The sequence below is a fragment of the Cucumis sativus genome, chromosome 3 (genome assembly GCF_000004075.3).
Source record: "Cucumis sativus cultivar 9930 chromosome 3, Cucumber_9930_V3, whole genome shotgun sequence".
NCBI lineage: Eukaryota > Viridiplantae > Streptophyta > Magnoliopsida > Cucurbitales > Cucurbitaceae > Cucumis > Cucumis sativus.
Genome location: NC_026657.2, coordinates 5,678,715 through 5,696,640, shown reverse-complemented (window position 1 = coordinate 5,696,640; position 17,926 = coordinate 5,678,715). Strand labels below are relative to the sequence as shown.

Here is a 17,926-nt window from a genome sequence, read left to right as displayed (position 1 = left end):
AGAGAACGTAGTTAGGGGAATAGGTGAGTGGGACTTTGTTGGTGACAGGCTGTCTCCAGCTGCGCGTCGAAGCCTCTAGCTTCGGCTCAGGTATTTGGTTCGGTTACATCGAGCCTACGTGGATGCCGTCGTGGCGGCGTTTGCGGCGACCCTTTCATTTGCTTCCTGTTTGGATATACCTTTAACCTACTCCTAACCTGGATTCACAATAACATTGTATTCTCTTTTCTTGCCTTCAATCTACGCTGGATTCCAAATAAGCCCATACCCTCCTTTTTGTTTTAAACTCCTCAACTTATTCAACTTATTCAACTTATTCAAATTTTAAATTTCAAACTCCTAAATTTATATAATTTTATTACTCAGATTCAACTTTAATTTTAACATTTTTAGAAATTAAGAGAATAAATTTGGGATGTAATTGCAAACATTAGATTATTAATTAAGATTAATTAGGACATTAGCACATGCTTCTTCTGCTTTGTATTTAATTAACACCCTCCTCCTGGGTGTTGCCTTAGAATATTATTGCAATTAAATTGTCAATTATAGTAAATACATAAATTCACATTTAAACTCTGAGTCTTTGTTTTAATTAATACTTAATATATGGTTGGATCAAAACTTGGAGTTCTCTTTATCTCTTTCTTTTTCTTTTTCTTTTTTCCTTAAATAACAATTTTGTGGAAATGTTAAAAATAGCATTTATCTTATGTTTTGTTTTTAGGACAAATATCTATTTATATTAATTTTAATATTTAACTTTTCCCATAGAATAATTCAAACTCAAAACTAATAGTTTTATTCATTTAAACCCTAAATTTCTATAAGTGTATTCAATTAAAATCTAATCTTTTTTAATTGTATCAAATTTAAACCTTCAACTTTCAATGTATGTATTCAAATAAAACGTAAAGAAATGGTTTAAATTGATACAATTATATAAGTTTTGATTTTAAACTGATACACTCGTAAAAGTTTAGAGTTTAAGTTGATATAATTATTAGTTTGTATTTTAATTGATCATACAACTTTCGAAAAATAATTATTAGTTTAGAATTTAAATTGATACAAATCTAAGTTTAAGGATATAAATTGATATTTTTATTTGTTTTATGATACAATACGAAAAAAACGAATAAGTTTTTCAACTCGTAAAAATATCAAAAAAAAATTATTGTAGATTATATTAGTTTCTCAAATGTAATAAGCTCGGTATTGTATTGTTTAGGTCATTTCATAATCATTTACGAATGGTTTGATAATTAATTTGTTATCTACTTTTAGTCTTTTTTTTATAACTTATTTGTTTTTTAGTTTTCAAAATTAAAACAAATACTTTGAAATTACAAAATAAAAGCTGGAAGTGTTAAAAAAATATTGACGCTTATGATTAACAACTTAAAATGCATGCAACGGTCGACTTAGAGTTCTTTTTCGTTAACTCATCAAGTAAAATATCGAATCTTAGATCTCAAAGTTCGAAATACAAGTTTATGTCAGTTGAGTTATGTTCATGTTTACTTTATTTTATACGTTATTATAACAAGAGTTTGATATTCTAACTACAAATTGTGAAAGTCAAATATGTAAGAAGTGAATTTGATTATTGTAAGTCCCTTGTGGAAGAGAATCTCGAGCAATTTCAACACATTAATCGATCACAAAATTAGGTAACGAATCATTTGGTCTCTTAAACGCTTAACATGCTTATTTTTCATGTATGGTGGGAAGATTTTTTCACAATAATTCATCAAATTTCTTAGATAAATTTATATTAGGTAATATTGTTTAAATTTAATCATTATTTTAATATTTCAAATATCGTAAATTTGTTAATACGAGAACTATAAAACAACTATGAAGTAGAGAATTGAACTTTCGAACTCTTACCTCTAGAGATAAAGGCCGTGCTATTAATCAAACTAACTTTTACGATAAATACTTCATTTTATCCATTTCTTTTTGTCTCCTATTTAATATATAAATACGCATGTATAAAAACAATCGAAATGTTTCAAGTAGTTGTAAGTTTTTTTTCGAGATATTTTAAAAGTGGATAAATGTGTTAAAATTTATCGACTACAAAAATGGTTTACAAAATTGAAGCATGATTTAATTATTCTTTTATCAACATTGTGGACATGTAATGAAAACTTAAGTGCAAGAATCTCTAATATCAAGCAATCTTTTAATACTATAGCACTCTCTAAAAGGAGATGGTAAGCTTGAATTACCTTTTTTTTTTTTTTTTTTGTTGGGAATGAAAAACAATTCTCAAATTTGTATTAGCGTTTGTTTTTTAAATTACAAAAGCAAAAAATAACCCTCATGTTTGATTTAATGGTTTTGTTTTTAAAAAAGAAAATAAAATAAAATAAACGAAAAACTGAAATGGTTATCAAATGCATTAATATTTTAAATGGTTTTTAAATTAAGTGTATAAATATTCCTTTACCTCTAAATTACTTATTTTGTTATATTTTTTTTTGTCAATGTTTTTAAAAATCGATTCAAATTTGTTGTTTAGGCTATTCCAAATTACACCATAAGTTGCTTTAAACTTCGAGAGGGATTTTTGTATTTGGAAAGGACGTGTCGTCATTTTTTGTGTGAATCATTCAGGATAAGAGGAAGCATGTTTGAAAAGAGATTTTTGTGTAAGCAAGAAGGAAGTATTAGCTAATGGAGGTTAAGAAGTCTGATAGAAGGTTAATAGTTAGTTACGATTTCTTTAATCACTTATAACCAATTTAGTTATTATAAATATTCATTCTTTGTATCCATAACAATTGATTTAGTGAAAGATTATAGGAAAAGGTCGCTTGCAAGCACAGCTAGAGGATCATGAAGCTCGTACAAAGGGTCTTCTAGGTGTCAGGTTATGGCTAATGGATGAAATATCTTGATTTGTTAGGCCGTTTGCGTATCTAGTTAACAAAATAAATTTTTAATCAAGTAACATTTATGAAATAGGCAAAAGAAAGGAATGTGTCCTTTTACTATTAAAAGGATAATGGTGGAGTTGTTCATCCTTCATGATTAAAAGGATAGTCTTAATATCTGTTCCGATCAAAAGTAGATTAATGATGAGATGTTAGGACACTTTGACAAGAACAAGACAGTTTCCTGTCAGAAGTGTCTATTATTTGGGGATCAATTTGGCGCTTCTTCTATAACACAATGACACTCTTAAAGATGGAGTAAGGAAGGGATCAAAATCACTTGTTCGAGAATCTTTGATGAACTTATCCCTACTTTTGAAATTCTACTCTCTAGTGTGATTCATACTAACTCACTTTCTTCTTCTTCTTTTTTTGCACGACACATTAAGAAGACTACATGTCATGTCATGTGGAAATCTAAGTTCTCTAGAAAACTATGGAATATACGTGCTCTCCCTTCTTATGCTAGCTCCTTTGGTTCTAGTAAAGGTGGTGGTGATCTTGTATGACTAATGGGATCCACTTAAGGCAAATGAGCTCAAGACAGGCCGGATCTAAAGTGTGCTTTTATCATCCTATGGTTCATGTGAAATCAAAGGAAATTATATTTGTCTAAAACAAGGGTGTCTGATGCGAAAAATTGTTGAAAAAAGAATGTAAAATTTAATGAAAAAAAAAGACATGAAAAGGTAAAATAACAATAAGATTGTGGACTAAAAAAATACTCAAACTCTACAAAATGACATTTACGGTATGAGAATGTAAAATTTTGTCATATTGTGCCTAGTTGTTCAAACCTACAACGAGACCCTTAATTATGCATTGTTTAGAGAGACTATTACCTATTACCTACTATATTGTAGTGATTATTTCAGCCACACACCTTCACCTTCCATGTCATATGTTGCATTTCATATTTGTTTGTGATTTGAACATTCAACCCATATTAAGCACACATTTACTTTATATATATATTCATCGCAAGAGTTCGTTTAGAAGATACAATTATCTGTCACTAAGCCTCTGTGTTTGAAACCTGGAATCACCTAGCTAGAAACCTTATCTTACTTACACTTGAGTCTAAAATAGAAAAACTTGTACGAAATTTTCATATATTCATCATTGAAGGCACTTATTAAAGCTATTGCACGAAAAGAACACCGTCATATATCGAAAATTATAGCAACTCACCTAAAGCATAGTTGCACACGTAAAGCCATTAAAAGCTTCATAACACACGACAATGAAAAAATGTTGAGATTTTTCGAAGGTCCTTATGATCAAATAAATTTCATGCCTACTTAAACTTGTCACAAGAGCAATATGAGTTGATTCACGTACAACTGACAAGTTTCTCGATAAGAGCATTTATGGTTTTGAAGTAACTAGAGTGAGATTGTTTGATTAAAACAAGTGTTAAAAGAATAGTAAACTAAACTCCTTGAGTCAAAACCTCACCCGCAAAAGCACTTTAAGACAAATTTCAACCTTTTTTCAAGGGTGAATCCCCACTCTACACGCGCTATGACAAGTCGGGATGACTCTAAACTATGGTTCTTTAGAGGAGCTTTCATTCTTGAAGATTCTCTAGATGAAAAAACTTGTGAGATCTTTTCTTAGGAGTGAATGAGAGGATTATCTACAAATCAAGCACTAAACACCTTTTTAGTTGATTTTGGAGCTGGAAAATATTAGACTAAAAACCAATAAGTTTGTACAACTAGCATAATGTGCCAAAATTAGGGTCTCGTTGGAGACACATCAACCCTTCAATGTGGACTAATGACTACTCGATTTGCTACAAAAAGAAAAAAAAATCTTCGTAAAACGGTTAAAATTAGGTTAAAGTACTTCAAGGACACATGTTTCCTCATTTTAGTTTGTTTAAAGGTCAAAATATCATATGAAGATTTCTTTTTACTAAAGAAATGTAACAAATAATGAATATTTCACTTTTTGACATTTGCCAACATCCTTTCAACGCTTTTATTCTTTGAAATTTGATCTTTCTTTTTAAGTTTCCTATTAATTTTAAAATATAGTGATAGAAAAATAGTAAAAAATGTATGTTAACTTCATTGATTAATCTTTATACGAAAATTCCATAACCTGTTATAATTAGACTAAATTAAAATTTTGTTGAATATATTATTAATTCATATTGAGTTAGGTTGAACCAAATCTGAAAAAAAAAAAACTCGAACACAACCCAAATTTAAAACTAACGAAATTCAATCTTATTAAGAAGTAGATAGAGTGAAAGTTCAAATAATGTTTAATTTCAACGTGTGAATATATTTCTAAACTCTGTAGTAAAAATGTAAATAAATAAAAAGGAAAAAATAAACTAAAACTAAATAAAATTGGAAGAGGAATTAGATAACTAAAGAAGACGGTAGACCACAAGGGTATTTTTTTTTTTTTGAGCATATTGAAAATTGAAAAAGAAATATTAAAGACAAAAATTGAATTTACGTACGAAACTTGAAAAAGGAAGTTAAGGAACGCAAGTTTGAAGGAAGGAAGGAAGAAAGAAAGAAAGAAAGAAGACTAAGTTTAATTAATAATAATTTTAGAATTTCCTTTTTATTTTTAGAAAATAATAATCATCATCATCAAACGGGTCTCTTACTTCACTCCCACTTTCTCACCTTCGCTTTCGCTTCTAAGAGACTCCCACAGAAATCCAACCACGCACATTCATTCTTTTTTCCATTTCCATTTCCATTCAAGCCATGAGCAACGAATAGTATGTTAATCCTTCATTTCCATTCAATTTCTTCAATCCAACTCCTCACACTTCTTATTTCTTCTTTATGTTTTTCCCCCCCTTTTGCAGTGATTATTTGTTCAAGCTCTTGCTAATCGGCGACTCTTCCGTTGGAAAATCTTGCCTTCTTCTCAGATTTGCGGTACAACCTTTTTATTTCTGCCTTCGTTTTTCCTTTTTTTTTGTTTATTTCATCTCTTTATGTCTCGGATTGTGGAAATGGGTGATGATTTAGGGCTTTCTCTAGTGTTTTGTAGGGGGTTATCTTCATCATTACAACATAAAGCTAATTTTTTCTTTATTTTTTCTTTCAGGATGATTCTTATGTGGATAGCTATATAAGTACAATTGGAGTTGATTTCGTGAGTCTTGAAACCGTTACCTATAAAGCTTTGGTGTGCCATTGCCATTGCCATTGCTTCTGGATTTTACTACTTATGGGTAATCTTCTGTGGTTTTTTTTTTTTTTTTCCTTTTTCCAGAAAATCAGAACTGTGGAACTGGATGGGAAGACCATTAAGCTCCAGATTGTGAGTGGGCTTGCGTAGTTTCTTGTTTTTATAAAATTTTCTTTCTTATTCATACTGGACATTTTTTTTTGCTGCGTGATTGAACATTTAAGCGGCCTTGGAAGAGCTTATTCATGTGGGAAATAAACGTATGTATGCATGTATGATATTGTAGCCTGCCGTTACTTTCTTGTATTCTGGCTAAAAGTAAGCCTTTTTGTATCAGAAAGGCTAAAATATGGTGTGGTTGCTATTAAATTTTATTTTCTCGGTTTCTCTGTTAAAATGGAAATTAAATTTCAGAAAACATCAAAATGTTGGTACGAATCAGATGCTTTACTGAAATAGGTTGTGATGATGCTATATTTTCAGCTTCAATCATATTTTACATGCCTGATTCCATCTTCTATGCAAGTCCATCTGACATAAAAGCTGTTGTCATCATTAAAAGACTAACAGGAAACGGTGGATAATGTTGCTGTGCAAATTGTTGGAGACATGAAAGTGAATGTGTAGTAACCTTTACAATTATTGTTGACTATCTAATCCATTCTTCTGACTTCCTTTTTTTACTAAAGCTGTAGTCCTCATCTTTTCAAGGACTTGTCAAAACTTAATTTGACACACAGAAGTTTGGACTGATTCTATTGTTTTGTTTCTTTTAGTGGGACACTGCTGGTCAGGAGAGATTCAGGACTATAACAAGTAGCTATTACAGAGGTGCACATGGAATAATTGTAAGAATCTTCCCTATCAAGTTAAGGGATCAAAATATTTGTATGTTGAATTTATGAGATCTCTCTCATACTTGTTCTTAGCATGTAGTTTTATGGCTCTTGTCTGGAAGATTTTGTTTGAATGTCTTATTGTTATTAGTGCTATTAGCCCTTAAGCCAATATCAGTTTGTATTAGTCGTGTTGGAGAAAAAGCCCTTGGGCCAATATCTATGGTAAATTGGGAGGATGCATTCTGGTTTCTTAAAATAGCTTGCCTAGAAAGTGAGTTGGGCATTATTTTTTTGTTTTTCTTTTTGGGTCAGATTCATTATTTAACTTCAATCAAAGAATTGCGCCATTGTTACAAATATTTGTTTGAATTGCAACAGATTGTTTATGATGTCACTGAAATGGAGAGCTTTAACAACGTCAAGCAATGGCTGAATGAGATTGATAGATATGCTAATGATAGTGTATGCAAGCTTTTAGTAGGAAATAAGTGTGATTTAGTTGAGAACAAGGTTGTTGACACGCAGACAGCGAAGGTATAGTTTTTATTTTAATTGTGCGATAAATTCTTAAACTTCAACTTTTGTTTAGTTTGCTTCCACTTTTAGGTTTTCAGCAGGACCAGCCTGTTAATATGCTAGTGTTTTGGTACCCCAATTTATTCTTCCATGTATACTCGCAAGTGATTGACTACAAATTTCTTGCAAACTCATTCAGCCACATTTGATAGAATATTCCTGTTATTTTGGATGACCTTCAATGTAAATTGACTATACTTTTATTTCTGCACTTCAAGTTCTAATATAACTTCTGTCAAGTATCATTAGTTTAAGGTCTTGTTCCCTTCTCTCTCATGACTACTTTTCCTTGGCCTGTCCTCTAGAATGTAGAAGATAAGTTAACTTAATACATTGATTTATCGTGCTTCCTTTTCATGGATGGATTGCAGGCATTTGCAGACGAGCTCGGAATCCCTTTTCTAGAGACGAGTGCAAAAGACTCGACCAACGTGGAGCAAGCTTTCTTAACTATGGCTGCTGAAATAAAGAAAAAGTAATGGCCATTCTCTTCCCTACCCTTTACAACTATAATGTTGTGGCATGGTTTTTTTTATCCTTTTTTTCTTCACTTTTCCTCCAGCATCGTTGAGAAATTCAATAGGGTGTTTCAATCAACTTGCTTATCTGGAAAGTGGACTTTTACCATTATTGGCTTAATGTTGAATCTCTCTCTCATTATATCGTTTTTGACATTTCAAAATGTGTATTAGAATGGGGAGCCAGCCAACTTCGTCCAAGTCGTCAGGAAATGTGCAAATGAAGGGGCAGCCAATTCAACAAAAGAGCAGCTGTTGCAGTTGAGCACTTACTCCCACGCCTAATTATATAATGGTAAAATCTAAGTTAACAAGTTTCTTAAGAAGATGAAATTGTGTTTACTTTTTGTTGGCTCAAGGATCTCTATGTAATTGTGAATTATTCCCTGTTTGAATCCTTGTGTGTATAAATGCTTTGTGACAGTTACCTTTGGATACTCTCTCTTCCTCTCCTAATCACCACTATATGCTTAAGTCTGGAGAGAATTATATCAGTGTAGTTTGGAGTAAAGAAAACTATTCTGACATTCATTGAGCATAGTTGTTTCGGTATGTCAAACGTTAATTATGGGACACGTCCAAGCCACATCACTGTTGCTTGGATTAGGCCCAACTTTCCTTAGTTCGTGAATCATGTCTAGCTCGAGGATCGTCGAGCTTATATGTTATTGACTTGTGATATGGGGCAGTCCTTTGCCTCTAACGCCACCGTTGACGTTTGATTTTAATTTATAGACCTGTCATCTTTAACTATTTAACCAAACAAGCTCGTGGATCAAATTTTTTTGATTAAATTGAGAAAGTTGTATAATGTTTAATAGGGAACCGTTACAAATATAGCAAGTTTCGTAAATAAGAATCTATTGTAAAAAATCTTAAAATCCCATATCTTTGTAATGTTGAAAAGCCCTTATTGGATTGACATTTTCTCAAAGTCATAAATTCAATTCTCTATCACATCATCACTATATTATTTATGTAAATATTGTAGAGTTTTGGCGTTGAATGCTCCTTTATGTGATTTAAATCATGATTTTATAGTGGGGCAATTTGTCATATACCATTTTAAAATACTTTAGATTTAATTCATTACATTTTATAAGTGGCCAGTTTGTCATTTTTCATTTTTAAATGCTTTCCAATTAGGACTAAATCATCAACATATCGTTAGTGTCTAATCAAATCTTCCAAAGATTTTAGAGCTTCAATTTTAATCTTCATATGTATGACAATATTTCAATCAACAAGTCTGTTTCTTCCTTTCATTTTAAATTTCGTCTTTTATGGTTTGAAGGAAATATATTATACTTTATAATTAGATTTTAGTTTCATGGTTTGACAAAATTTTCTTAAATAATGAAAATAAAGAGATTATTTATGAGATTTTTGTTAAATCATACTAATTATATTTTATGTCTTGTCGAACTTTTAGGGAATACATTATAATTTTTTTTCTCTTAATTACAATAACTAAATTTGTAATTTTTTAAAAAGTATTTTTAGAAATAGCAAAGTAAATTAATATATATAAGTTATAGTAACATTTTGGATTCTTTGAATGATAATAATTGATAGACTTCTATTAGTGTCTATCAATGTCTATTAATGATAGAGTCCAAAATTTTGTTATAGTTTATAAATATTTTGTCAAATTTGTTATTTTGTACAATTTTTTTTTTATTGTATACGTTTTCTCAAGCTATTTTTGACTTAACATCGCATCGATTCAATTGAATTGTATTTTCATACGTTTTCGTACAATATTATTTTAATTTGTGGTTTCTAAATAAGTACAATTGTAAACATTTAAAATAGGTATATATTTTTAGAAGTCTATCAAATATATTTACAAATTTTTAAAATGTTGTTGTATGATTGATTATTATTCATGAAATTGCATTATAATTATTCTTCTAAACATTATTGATAGATTGAGAGAGACAAATTAAAAGCAATGGCGGACCATATCTTTACTGCATGTGAAGTGCTCTTACAGCTAAAATATAAAGTTTAAGTGATTGTCAATGATAGGAAAAAAAAGAAAAAAGGAAGAAGAAGAAGAGGCGTTAGTCATATCAAATCATTGAACCTAACACAGTAACCTAAAAAATGGTGTAAGAATAAACATCTCAATCATAATCAAATTGTATTAGCATAATGTCTAACTTGTTACAATTGATGTATCGATAGAATAAAACTATTATAATTATAACAATTTTAATTACATATTAGTAAACATGATGTAAAATGACAATGAATTTAGAAGGTATGAGTTCAATTAGTGTGTTTGATGACCAACTAAGTATATCTTCAAGCAATTTGTACCATGAAAATAGCTAATGTGCATGCGAACTATCTCACACATTTACTAATAAAAAAAATGAAACATTTAAAATCATCATAAAAAATTTCACATTTCATTACATTTGTTCATGACTTAAAAAGGCACTTTCACCTTCCATTTCATTTGTTCAAAGCGCGTTTGAAACTAAATCCATGTTTGAGTACTTACTATATGTAGGTATGAAATATTTTAAAAATAAAAGGTAATTATAATTGATGACCATGAAGAATATAACAATATTTAAAAAATAGAAATATAACAAAACTATCACTTGATAAATTTATATATTATATTTATTTGATTATTTTTAATGAAATTGGTAAATGTAATAGTTAAATTTGTAAGTATTGAAAATATGTTAAAATTGAGTTGGGTCAATGGAGCCCAAAACGAATATGCGACCCGATCTAAAAGCATCTTTCCGCATTTACAAAACCCTAATTCCTTCACTCATTATAGTCTCTCTTCCAACACATCTCCCTCAGCCTTCACTCTTACTCTCGGAACAACGCTCGCCCTCTCACAGGTCCTCTTTCCTTCTATATTTCTCTCATTCATTTTCTTCTTAATTCCATTTGTTTCATCAATATCCAGTTTCAACGTTCAATCTCTTCGTTATGGTGTTTAATTCTCTCTGTTTTTTCATCACTTCAGTAACCAACTGTTGAATTTGCTTTGCTATTGTTCAGATCTGATTTTTGAGCGTAACGGTTTTTTCCGGAAGCGATATGGCTCTGGTGAGCATCTCTCATTACTTCTGCTGTCGCTGTTGATCTTTTATGCTGTTTTTTTTTTTTTTTTTTTAAGTTGCGAAATGATTTCAGAACTAGTGGATTTGTTTTCGTCTGGCTGTTCCAGATCTTACGGCTTAACATCTCGTTTGATGAAGAAAATGAATTTATGATTTGATCTCTATGGGGAGGTTTTAGTTCGTTTCTAAATGCGTTTTGAGTATTTGTTTTGGAGCATGCTAATTTAACAATCAATCTCTCATAGATAGGTGGGAAGTGTTTTTATTATTAGTATTTTTGAGTTGTATCGAACTTAGTTATCCATCCCATTCATCGCTTCTTGCATGCCACAGGCATTTAATGTCTAATTATTCGTTGGTTAAGTTGTTTTTGAAAGTAGATATTGGATCCGATGTATTTGTGTTTTGATTTTTCAGGTTCTGCATTCTTGGACTCCTAGCAAAAATGTTTACAAGGTTTTAATAGCTGCGGAATACAATGGTGTCAAAGTTGACCTTGCCCCAGACTTCACTATGGGTGTAAGCAATAAGAGTCCTGAATTTCTCAAAATGAATCCTATTGGGAAGGTAAACAACTAGTCTGACGATGTTCGGTGATCTTACCTTGTGAGAGATAATAGCTATGACTGATCTGGGCTTAAGTATTCTACAATTATGTTTTTTAATCTTTCAGGTTCCTCTTCTGCAAACACCCGATGGTCCTATCTTTGAGAGCAATGCTATAACCCGCTATGGTAATTACTATTCCATGTACTACTTGGGAATTGGGATAGACTTCAGTTTGCAGATGAGTTAAAATGGAAATTATTTTATACTAATGTTTTTTTTCTTTAATTCCTGCAGTTGCTCGCTTGAAGGACAGCATTTTATTTGGCTCTTCTCCAATTGATTATGTAAGATTCACTATTTTCTTTAGTTAGATTTGATTATGCTTCTCTACTTTAATCAGAAAGGAATGCGTTTGCTTTTTGTTAGTAATACTTTTTATTCTATTGTTTCCAGGGACATGTTGAACAATGGATCGATTTCTCTTCATTGGAAATTGATATTCACATTTCGACTATTCTGGCGCCTAGATTTGGATATGGTGTTTACCATGCTCCTGTAAGTTAGAACCCTTTTCTATTTCTATTGAGTCTGTTTTTCTTACAAGGTATTAGAAAGTGGATGGCAATGATTGAAGTTTGTTTTTTCTCCTGTATTCTTTATTTGTGGGCAGCAATAGAAGTAGGCTTTTTTTTACCTCTGGCATATGACTTGTGTTACGATCTATTTTCTTCTTGAAGGCAGAAGAAGCTGCAAACGTTGCCCTAAAACGATCTTTCGGTGCTTTGGACTCCTACCTTGCTTCAAACACATTCCTCGTTGGACACTCTGTGACACTGGCTGATATTGTTTTGACGTGCAATCTCTATTATGGATTCGTCTATATTTTGCCTAAGAGCTTTACTTCTGCGTTTCCTCATGTCGAGAGGTACTTCTGGACATTGGTCAATCAACCAAATTTCAAAAAGGTAATTGGTGAGGTAAAGCAGACAGACGCCATCCCACCAGTGAAAACACCTGAGGAGGTTGCAGCAGCTGCCAAAGCAAAGGCTGAGCCCAAGAAACAAGAAGAGAAGCCTGCAGCACCTGCTGAGGAGGCACCAAAGCCCAAGGCCAAAAACCCTCTTGACTTGCTTCCTCCTAGTTCGATGATTTTGGATGAGTGGAAACGTCTCTACTCGAACACTAAGACTAACTTCCGTGAGGTTGCAATCAAAGGTATGGCCATTCGTCAGCCTCATTAGCTGTTTGAATTCTTTTAGAGAAAGGATGGTTAAACTGAATTATTCTATGGCCATATGTTTTACGAAATGCAGGATTCTGGGACATGTATGACCCAGAAGGTTACTCCCTTTGGTTCTGTGACTACAAATACAACGACGAGAATACTGTTTCATTTGTGACTTTGAACAAAGTTGGTGGATTCCTCCAGAGAATGGATATTGCTAGGAAGTACGCATTTGGAAAGATGCTTGTGATCGGATCAGAGGCACCATACAAGGTGAAGGGACTATGGCTTTTCCGTGGAAAAGAAATCCCACAATTTGTGCTTGATGAGTGCTATGATATGGAGCTGTACGAGTGGAAGAAGGTGGATATCTCGGATGAAGCCCAGAAGGAGAGGGTGAGCCAAATGATTGAAGATCAGGAACCATTTGAGGGTGAAGCTCTTTTGGACGCCAAATGCTTTAAGTGAGAAATAGCGCAAAACTTTTAATTATTATTGGGGGACATTAGAGAGTTAACTTTGAGAGAAATGTTTCTGTGGACTTTTTTTTAGTCAGATTTTGTTTTCTGCCTTCATTTCAAATAGATTTTTGTTACGAATACCATTATCGATTGATATAACGAAGATAACATTATGGGGACAAAGATACCAGCAGATAAGTAAACAGCCTCGATTCTCCATCGTAATCAAATCATATTTATATTTGGAAAGCCTTTCAAATAGGTCTGATTGTCACCCTTTATAATTAGCAACATATTAGTATGGATTGACCTTTTCCCATTTTAAAATGTATAGCAACTTGTACATGTTCACTTTTATGTAATTATTAAATAAAAATCATTTTATAAAATAAGTTTATTTAAGCTAAATACTTAATTAACTCTAAATAATTCCTTGAGTTTTTAAATGTTAACTTGCATGAAAAACTAAAAATAACATAGTTAAATTTAAGTTCTTTGTATTCATTCAAGCGTGTAAGAGCCATCATTGATTTCCTTTTCTTTGATTTTTATGGTGATGTTTTCACCATCTTTCAATTATTTGTCGACCAACTTCTTTCAATAGTAATTTGAGAATAATAAGGACTCTTAGTAAATATCAATTTCAATGAGCTTTTACCTTAAAGAAAACAGTTTTGAAAGCTAGTTTTTTTTTAAAAAATTTTATTTTAAGGAGTTTTGTTATAAAAAAAATGAAAATTTGAAATATATTATTTTTCCATAAGTTATTCCCTCGTCATTCACGTTTCAATGAATTAAGTAAGAGTAAAAGCACAAATATATGTTAGTAATGAGTAATCTTAAAATTTAGTTGTGTCTATATCAAACATGAGATGAAATCCAATCAATCTAGAAGAACCTTTCTTAAAATGAAAAATGCTTCATTTTCTTAAAAAGTATTGGTAATTGAGTTTGGCATGGATGAGTGAAGTTGGAGATTTTCTATTCTTTTCTTTTCCCTTCTTGTTTGTGGTCTATAGCGATGATTTTCTTCTTCTTCTTGGTTTGCCCAAAATCTTATGAGACGCTGGAAAGCAAAGCAAAAAGTAGTTTGATAGAGTGATAAAAGGGGAGGGGGAGAGAGAGAGAAAGAGAGAGAGAGAGGTAAAACCCATTGTGCATGTGTACGAGAACACAGTGGTTTTTGGTGCCCAATTTTGCACTTCAATAAATGTTAAAATTAAAATTAAAAAAAAAAAACCTAATTTTCAAAGATTTGGGTCAAAACTCATATTTCTTCTCAATTTGGGCCATGCATTAAATAAAACAAATAAATAATAAATAATAATAATATAAAAAAACCCTTTACAAAACCCTAATTCCCTCACTCCTTATATTCTCTCTCTCTTCCCAACACATTTCCTGCTCTCGGAACAACGCTCGCCCTCTCACAGGTCTCTCTCCTTCTACCTTTTTCTCATCTTCATCCTCTTCTTATTCCCCTTTCTTTCATCTCTATCATTCTCTCCACCTTCAATCTCTTCCTTATCATCACTAATTCTCTTATTCCACTTCCTAACTCTTGTGTTTTCTTTCCTATTTATTCAGATCTGATTTTTGAGCGAAACGTTTCTTCCGCGAACCGATGGCTCTCGTGAGTCTCTCTCATTACTTCCGCTCTCCATCTTTTTATGCTCTTTTTCTTTTCTGCCGATTTTATTTCTGAACCACTGGATTTATTTTCGTCTACTTATTCCGGATCCCATGTTTTTACAGTGTGTTTGAGTAGTTTTGGAGGAATTTAGTAATCGATCTTCGAAAGTATTACTCTTTTATGTCCGCCGCATTTCCTTAATTTCTCTACTTTTTGCAATTCTTAAGTTTTTGACGTTGAATTGCGTAGGAGGATTGAAGAATTAGTTGATTTGATTTACATTATTGACGATTGGTGTTTATCCTTGCTTCTTTTTTGTACTGTGATGGATGGAGTTTTTTAGAATTATGTTCAACTTAGTTATCCATGCCATTTATTGCTTCTTGCATGCTATAGCCTATTGATTTATGTTCCGATTGCACGGACATAAATTTAATGTCTGATTACTCGTTTGTTAAGTTGCATAGGAGAAATGGATGATTTCTGGTCTAATGTAATTTTGTTCTTTGATGTATATGTGTATTGATTTTGCAGGTCTTGCATTCTTGGAAGACTAACAAAAATGCTTACAAGGCTTTAATAGCTGCGGAGTACAATGGTGTCAAGGTTGATCTTTCCCAAGATTTTACCATGGGCGTGACCAACAAGAGTCCTGAATATCTGAAAATGAATCCTATTGGGAAGGTAAACATATATTACGGGTGATGCCTGTTAATCTGACTGTGTGAGAGATAGTGTTTACAACTGATATGCGCTTGAATATTCTAAAATAATGTTTGATATTGTAGGTTCCTGTTCTGGAAACACCAGATGGTGCTATCTTTGAGAGCAATGCTATAGCTCGCTATGGTAATTACTATTTCATGTTTCTCCTTAGGAGAGTCTTGATAACTGGGGAGATGAGTTAAAATGGAAATCTTCTTCCTTTTGTTTTTATTTTATGCTAATGTTTTTTTCTCTCTAAATGGTTCAGTTGCTCGCTTGAAGGACAGTGGTTTATTTGGCTCTTCTTCCATTGATTGTGTAAAGATCCGTTTTCTTAATTGGTTTTGATTATGATTCTTCCCTTTTCTTCAATTAGAAAGGAACTGTTTGCTAATCAATTCTTTCGTTTCTATTCTTTTCAGGGACATGTTGAACAATGGATTGATTTTTCCACGTTTGAAATTGATATTCCTGTGTCAACTAAGTTGAGGCCTAGATTTGGATATGCTGCTTTCCATCCGGGTGTAAGTTGGATTTCTTTTTTCTTATTTCTGTTTTGAGTTGTGGTTGAAAGTGGATGTTAATGGTTGAGGTTTATTTTCTTCTTTTGTATTCTTTATCTGTGGGCATTAATAAAAGAAGTGAGTTGGATTGCAAAGAAGTTTTTCTTTCTTTTCACTTTATTTCTTTTATTATATATATATATATCCATTTTCATTCACTTTTCAAACCATGTAAGTATTCCTTTGATACCTATGAATGAATTATTTCTTTGGTATTATTCTCTTCATGAAGGTAGAGGAAACCGCTGATGCTGCTCTAAAACGATCTTTCGGTGCTTTGAACTCCTACCTTGCTTCAAACACATTCCTCGTTGGACACTCCGTGACACTAGCTGATATCATTCTGACATGCAATCTCTATTTGGGATTCAACTATATATTGACTAAAAGCTTTACTTCTGAGTTTCCCCACGTTGAGAGGTACTTCTGGACATTGGTCAATCAACCAAATTTCAAAAAGATAATGGGTGAGGTAAAGCAGACAGACGCCGTCCCACCAGTGAAAACACCTGAAGAGGCTGCAGCAGCTGCCAAAGCGAAGGCTGAGCCCAAGAAACAAGAAGAGAAGCCTGCAGCACCTGCTGAGGAGGAGGCACCAAAGCCCAAGGCCAAAAATCCTCTTGACTTGCTTCCTCCTAGTTCGATGATTTTGGATGAGTGGAAATGTCTCTACTCGAACACCAAGTCTAACTTCCGTGAGGTTGCAATCAAAGGTATAGCCATTCGTCAGCCTCATTAGCTGTTTGAATTCTTCTTGAGAAAGGATGGTTTAACTGAATTATTCTATGGCCATATGTTTTACGAAATGCAGGATTCTGGGACATGTATGACCCAGAAGGGTACTCCCTTTGGTTCTGTGACTACAAATACAACGACGAGAATACCGTTTCATTTGTGACATTGAACAAAGTTGGTGGATTCCTCCAGAGAATGGATATTGCTAGGAAGTACGCATTTGGAAAGATGCTTGTGATCGGATCAGAGGCACCATACAAGGTGAAGGGACTATGGCTTTTCCGTGGAAAAGAAATCCCACAATTTGTGCTTGATGAGTGCTATGATATGGAGCTGTACGAGTGGAAGAAGGTGGATATCTCGGATGAAGCCCAGAAGGAGAGGGTGAGCCAAATGATTGAAGACCAGGAACCATTTGAGGGTGAAGCTCTCTTGGATGCCAAATGCTTCAAGTGAGAAATAGCGTTGTTTGGGACCTTAGAGGACTGACAGTTTGAGAGTAATGTTTATGTGGACTTTTTTCTTTTCTTTTCTTTTTCTTTTTTTGGGTCGATTTTGTTTTCTGTCGTATTTTGAAGTAGTAGATTTTGTCACTTTTTATTTATTTCCCCAAGCAAACTGAAACCATACCCTTTGCGTTCTATTTTCAAGCTTTTGTTAGCTTATTTGAGTGATGCTAAGATTTATGTGATGCCTCATTTTTCTTGTTTCTATTGAGTTTCAAGTAGTATAATCTTTTTAAGCTTTATGGAATGAATTATCTGAATCATATAAAGGAATACGTTTGCTTCTTCATGAATCATATAAAGGAATACGTTTTCTATAAAGAGAATTTCCCGAATAACCATAGAAGATGAGAAATGCAATGTAGTCATCAATCACAGGTATAATCGATCACAAAACTGGAATTGGGT

At 32.5% G+C, this 17,926-nt stretch overlaps 3 protein-coding genes across 4 annotated transcripts; all 3 read left to right on the top strand.

The window, feature by feature from the left end:
* Positions 1-5,535: 5,535 nt before the first annotated feature.
* On the top strand, positions 5,536-8,584 carry LOC101208844 (ras-related protein RABD1). The gene is made up of 8 exons (XM_004133678.3): positions 5,536-5,694; positions 5,785-5,857; positions 6,030-6,077; positions 6,198-6,245; positions 6,890-6,961; positions 7,331-7,486; positions 7,900-8,003; positions 8,221-8,584. The coding sequence occupies exons 1-8, from the start codon at positions 5,681-5,683 to the stop codon at positions 8,309-8,311; spliced, it is 606 nt and encodes a 201-aa protein (XP_004133726.1). The 5' UTR covers positions 5,536-5,680; the 3' UTR covers positions 8,312-8,584.
* Positions 8,585-10,816: 2,232 nt separating this feature from the next.
* LOC101207459 (elongation factor 1-gamma) lies at positions 10,817-13,595 on the top strand. Its single transcript, XM_004133671.3, has 8 exons — positions 10,817-10,916; positions 11,080-11,127; positions 11,559-11,708; positions 11,815-11,875; positions 11,985-12,034; positions 12,144-12,245; positions 12,428-12,905; positions 13,004-13,595. Exons 2-8 carry the CDS (start codon positions 11,119-11,121, stop codon positions 13,381-13,383), a joined length of 1,230 nt encoding a protein of 409 aa, XP_004133719.3. The 5' UTR covers positions 10,817-10,916; positions 11,080-11,118; the 3' UTR covers positions 13,384-13,595.
* On the top strand, positions 10,876-17,723 carry LOC101215571 (elongation factor 1-gamma). 2 transcript variants are annotated; one of them, XM_031881964.1, is made up of 8 exons: positions 10,876-10,916; positions 14,964-15,009; positions 15,544-15,693; positions 15,798-15,858; positions 15,983-16,032; positions 16,137-16,238; positions 16,510-16,990; positions 17,089-17,723. In XM_031881964.1, the coding sequence occupies exons 2-8, from the start codon at positions 15,001-15,003 to the stop codon at positions 17,466-17,468; spliced, it is 1,233 nt and encodes a 410-aa protein (XP_031737824.1). In that variant the 5' UTR covers positions 10,876-10,916; positions 14,964-15,000; the 3' UTR covers positions 17,469-17,723. The 2 variants fall into 2 exon arrangements, with proteins under 2 accessions (XP_031737824.1, XP_011650572.2); XM_011652270.2 differs by lacking the exon at positions 10,876-10,916 and adding an exon at positions 14,708-14,809.
* Positions 17,724-17,926: the final 203 nt, after the last annotated feature.

Coding starts and splice junctions, on each gene's coding strand:
- LOC101215571 (XM_031881964.1), top strand. Junction 15,859..15,982: donor CAATGCTATAGCTCGCTATG/GTAATTACTATT, acceptor TAAATGGTTCAG/TTGCTCGCTTGAAGGACAGT. Junction 16,033..16,136: donor GCTCTTCTTCCATTGATTGT/GTAAAGATCCGT, acceptor TATTCTTTTCAG/GGACATGTTGAACAATGGAT.
- LOC101208844 (XM_004133678.3), top strand. Junction 6,246..6,889: donor AGACCATTAAGCTCCAGATT/GTGAGTGGGCTT, acceptor TGTTTCTTTTAG/TGGGACACTGCTGGTCAGGA. Junction 7,487..7,899: donor TTGACACGCAGACAGCGAAG/GTATAGTTTTTA, acceptor GATGGATTGCAG/GCATTTGCAGACGAGCTCGG.
- LOC101207459 (XM_004133671.3), top strand. Junction 11,876..11,984: donor CAATGCTATAACCCGCTATG/GTAATTACTATT, acceptor TAATTCCTGCAG/TTGCTCGCTTGAAGGACAGC. Junction 12,246..12,427: donor ATGGTGTTTACCATGCTCCT/GTAAGTTAGAAC, acceptor TTCTTCTTGAAG/GCAGAAGAAGCTGCAAACGT.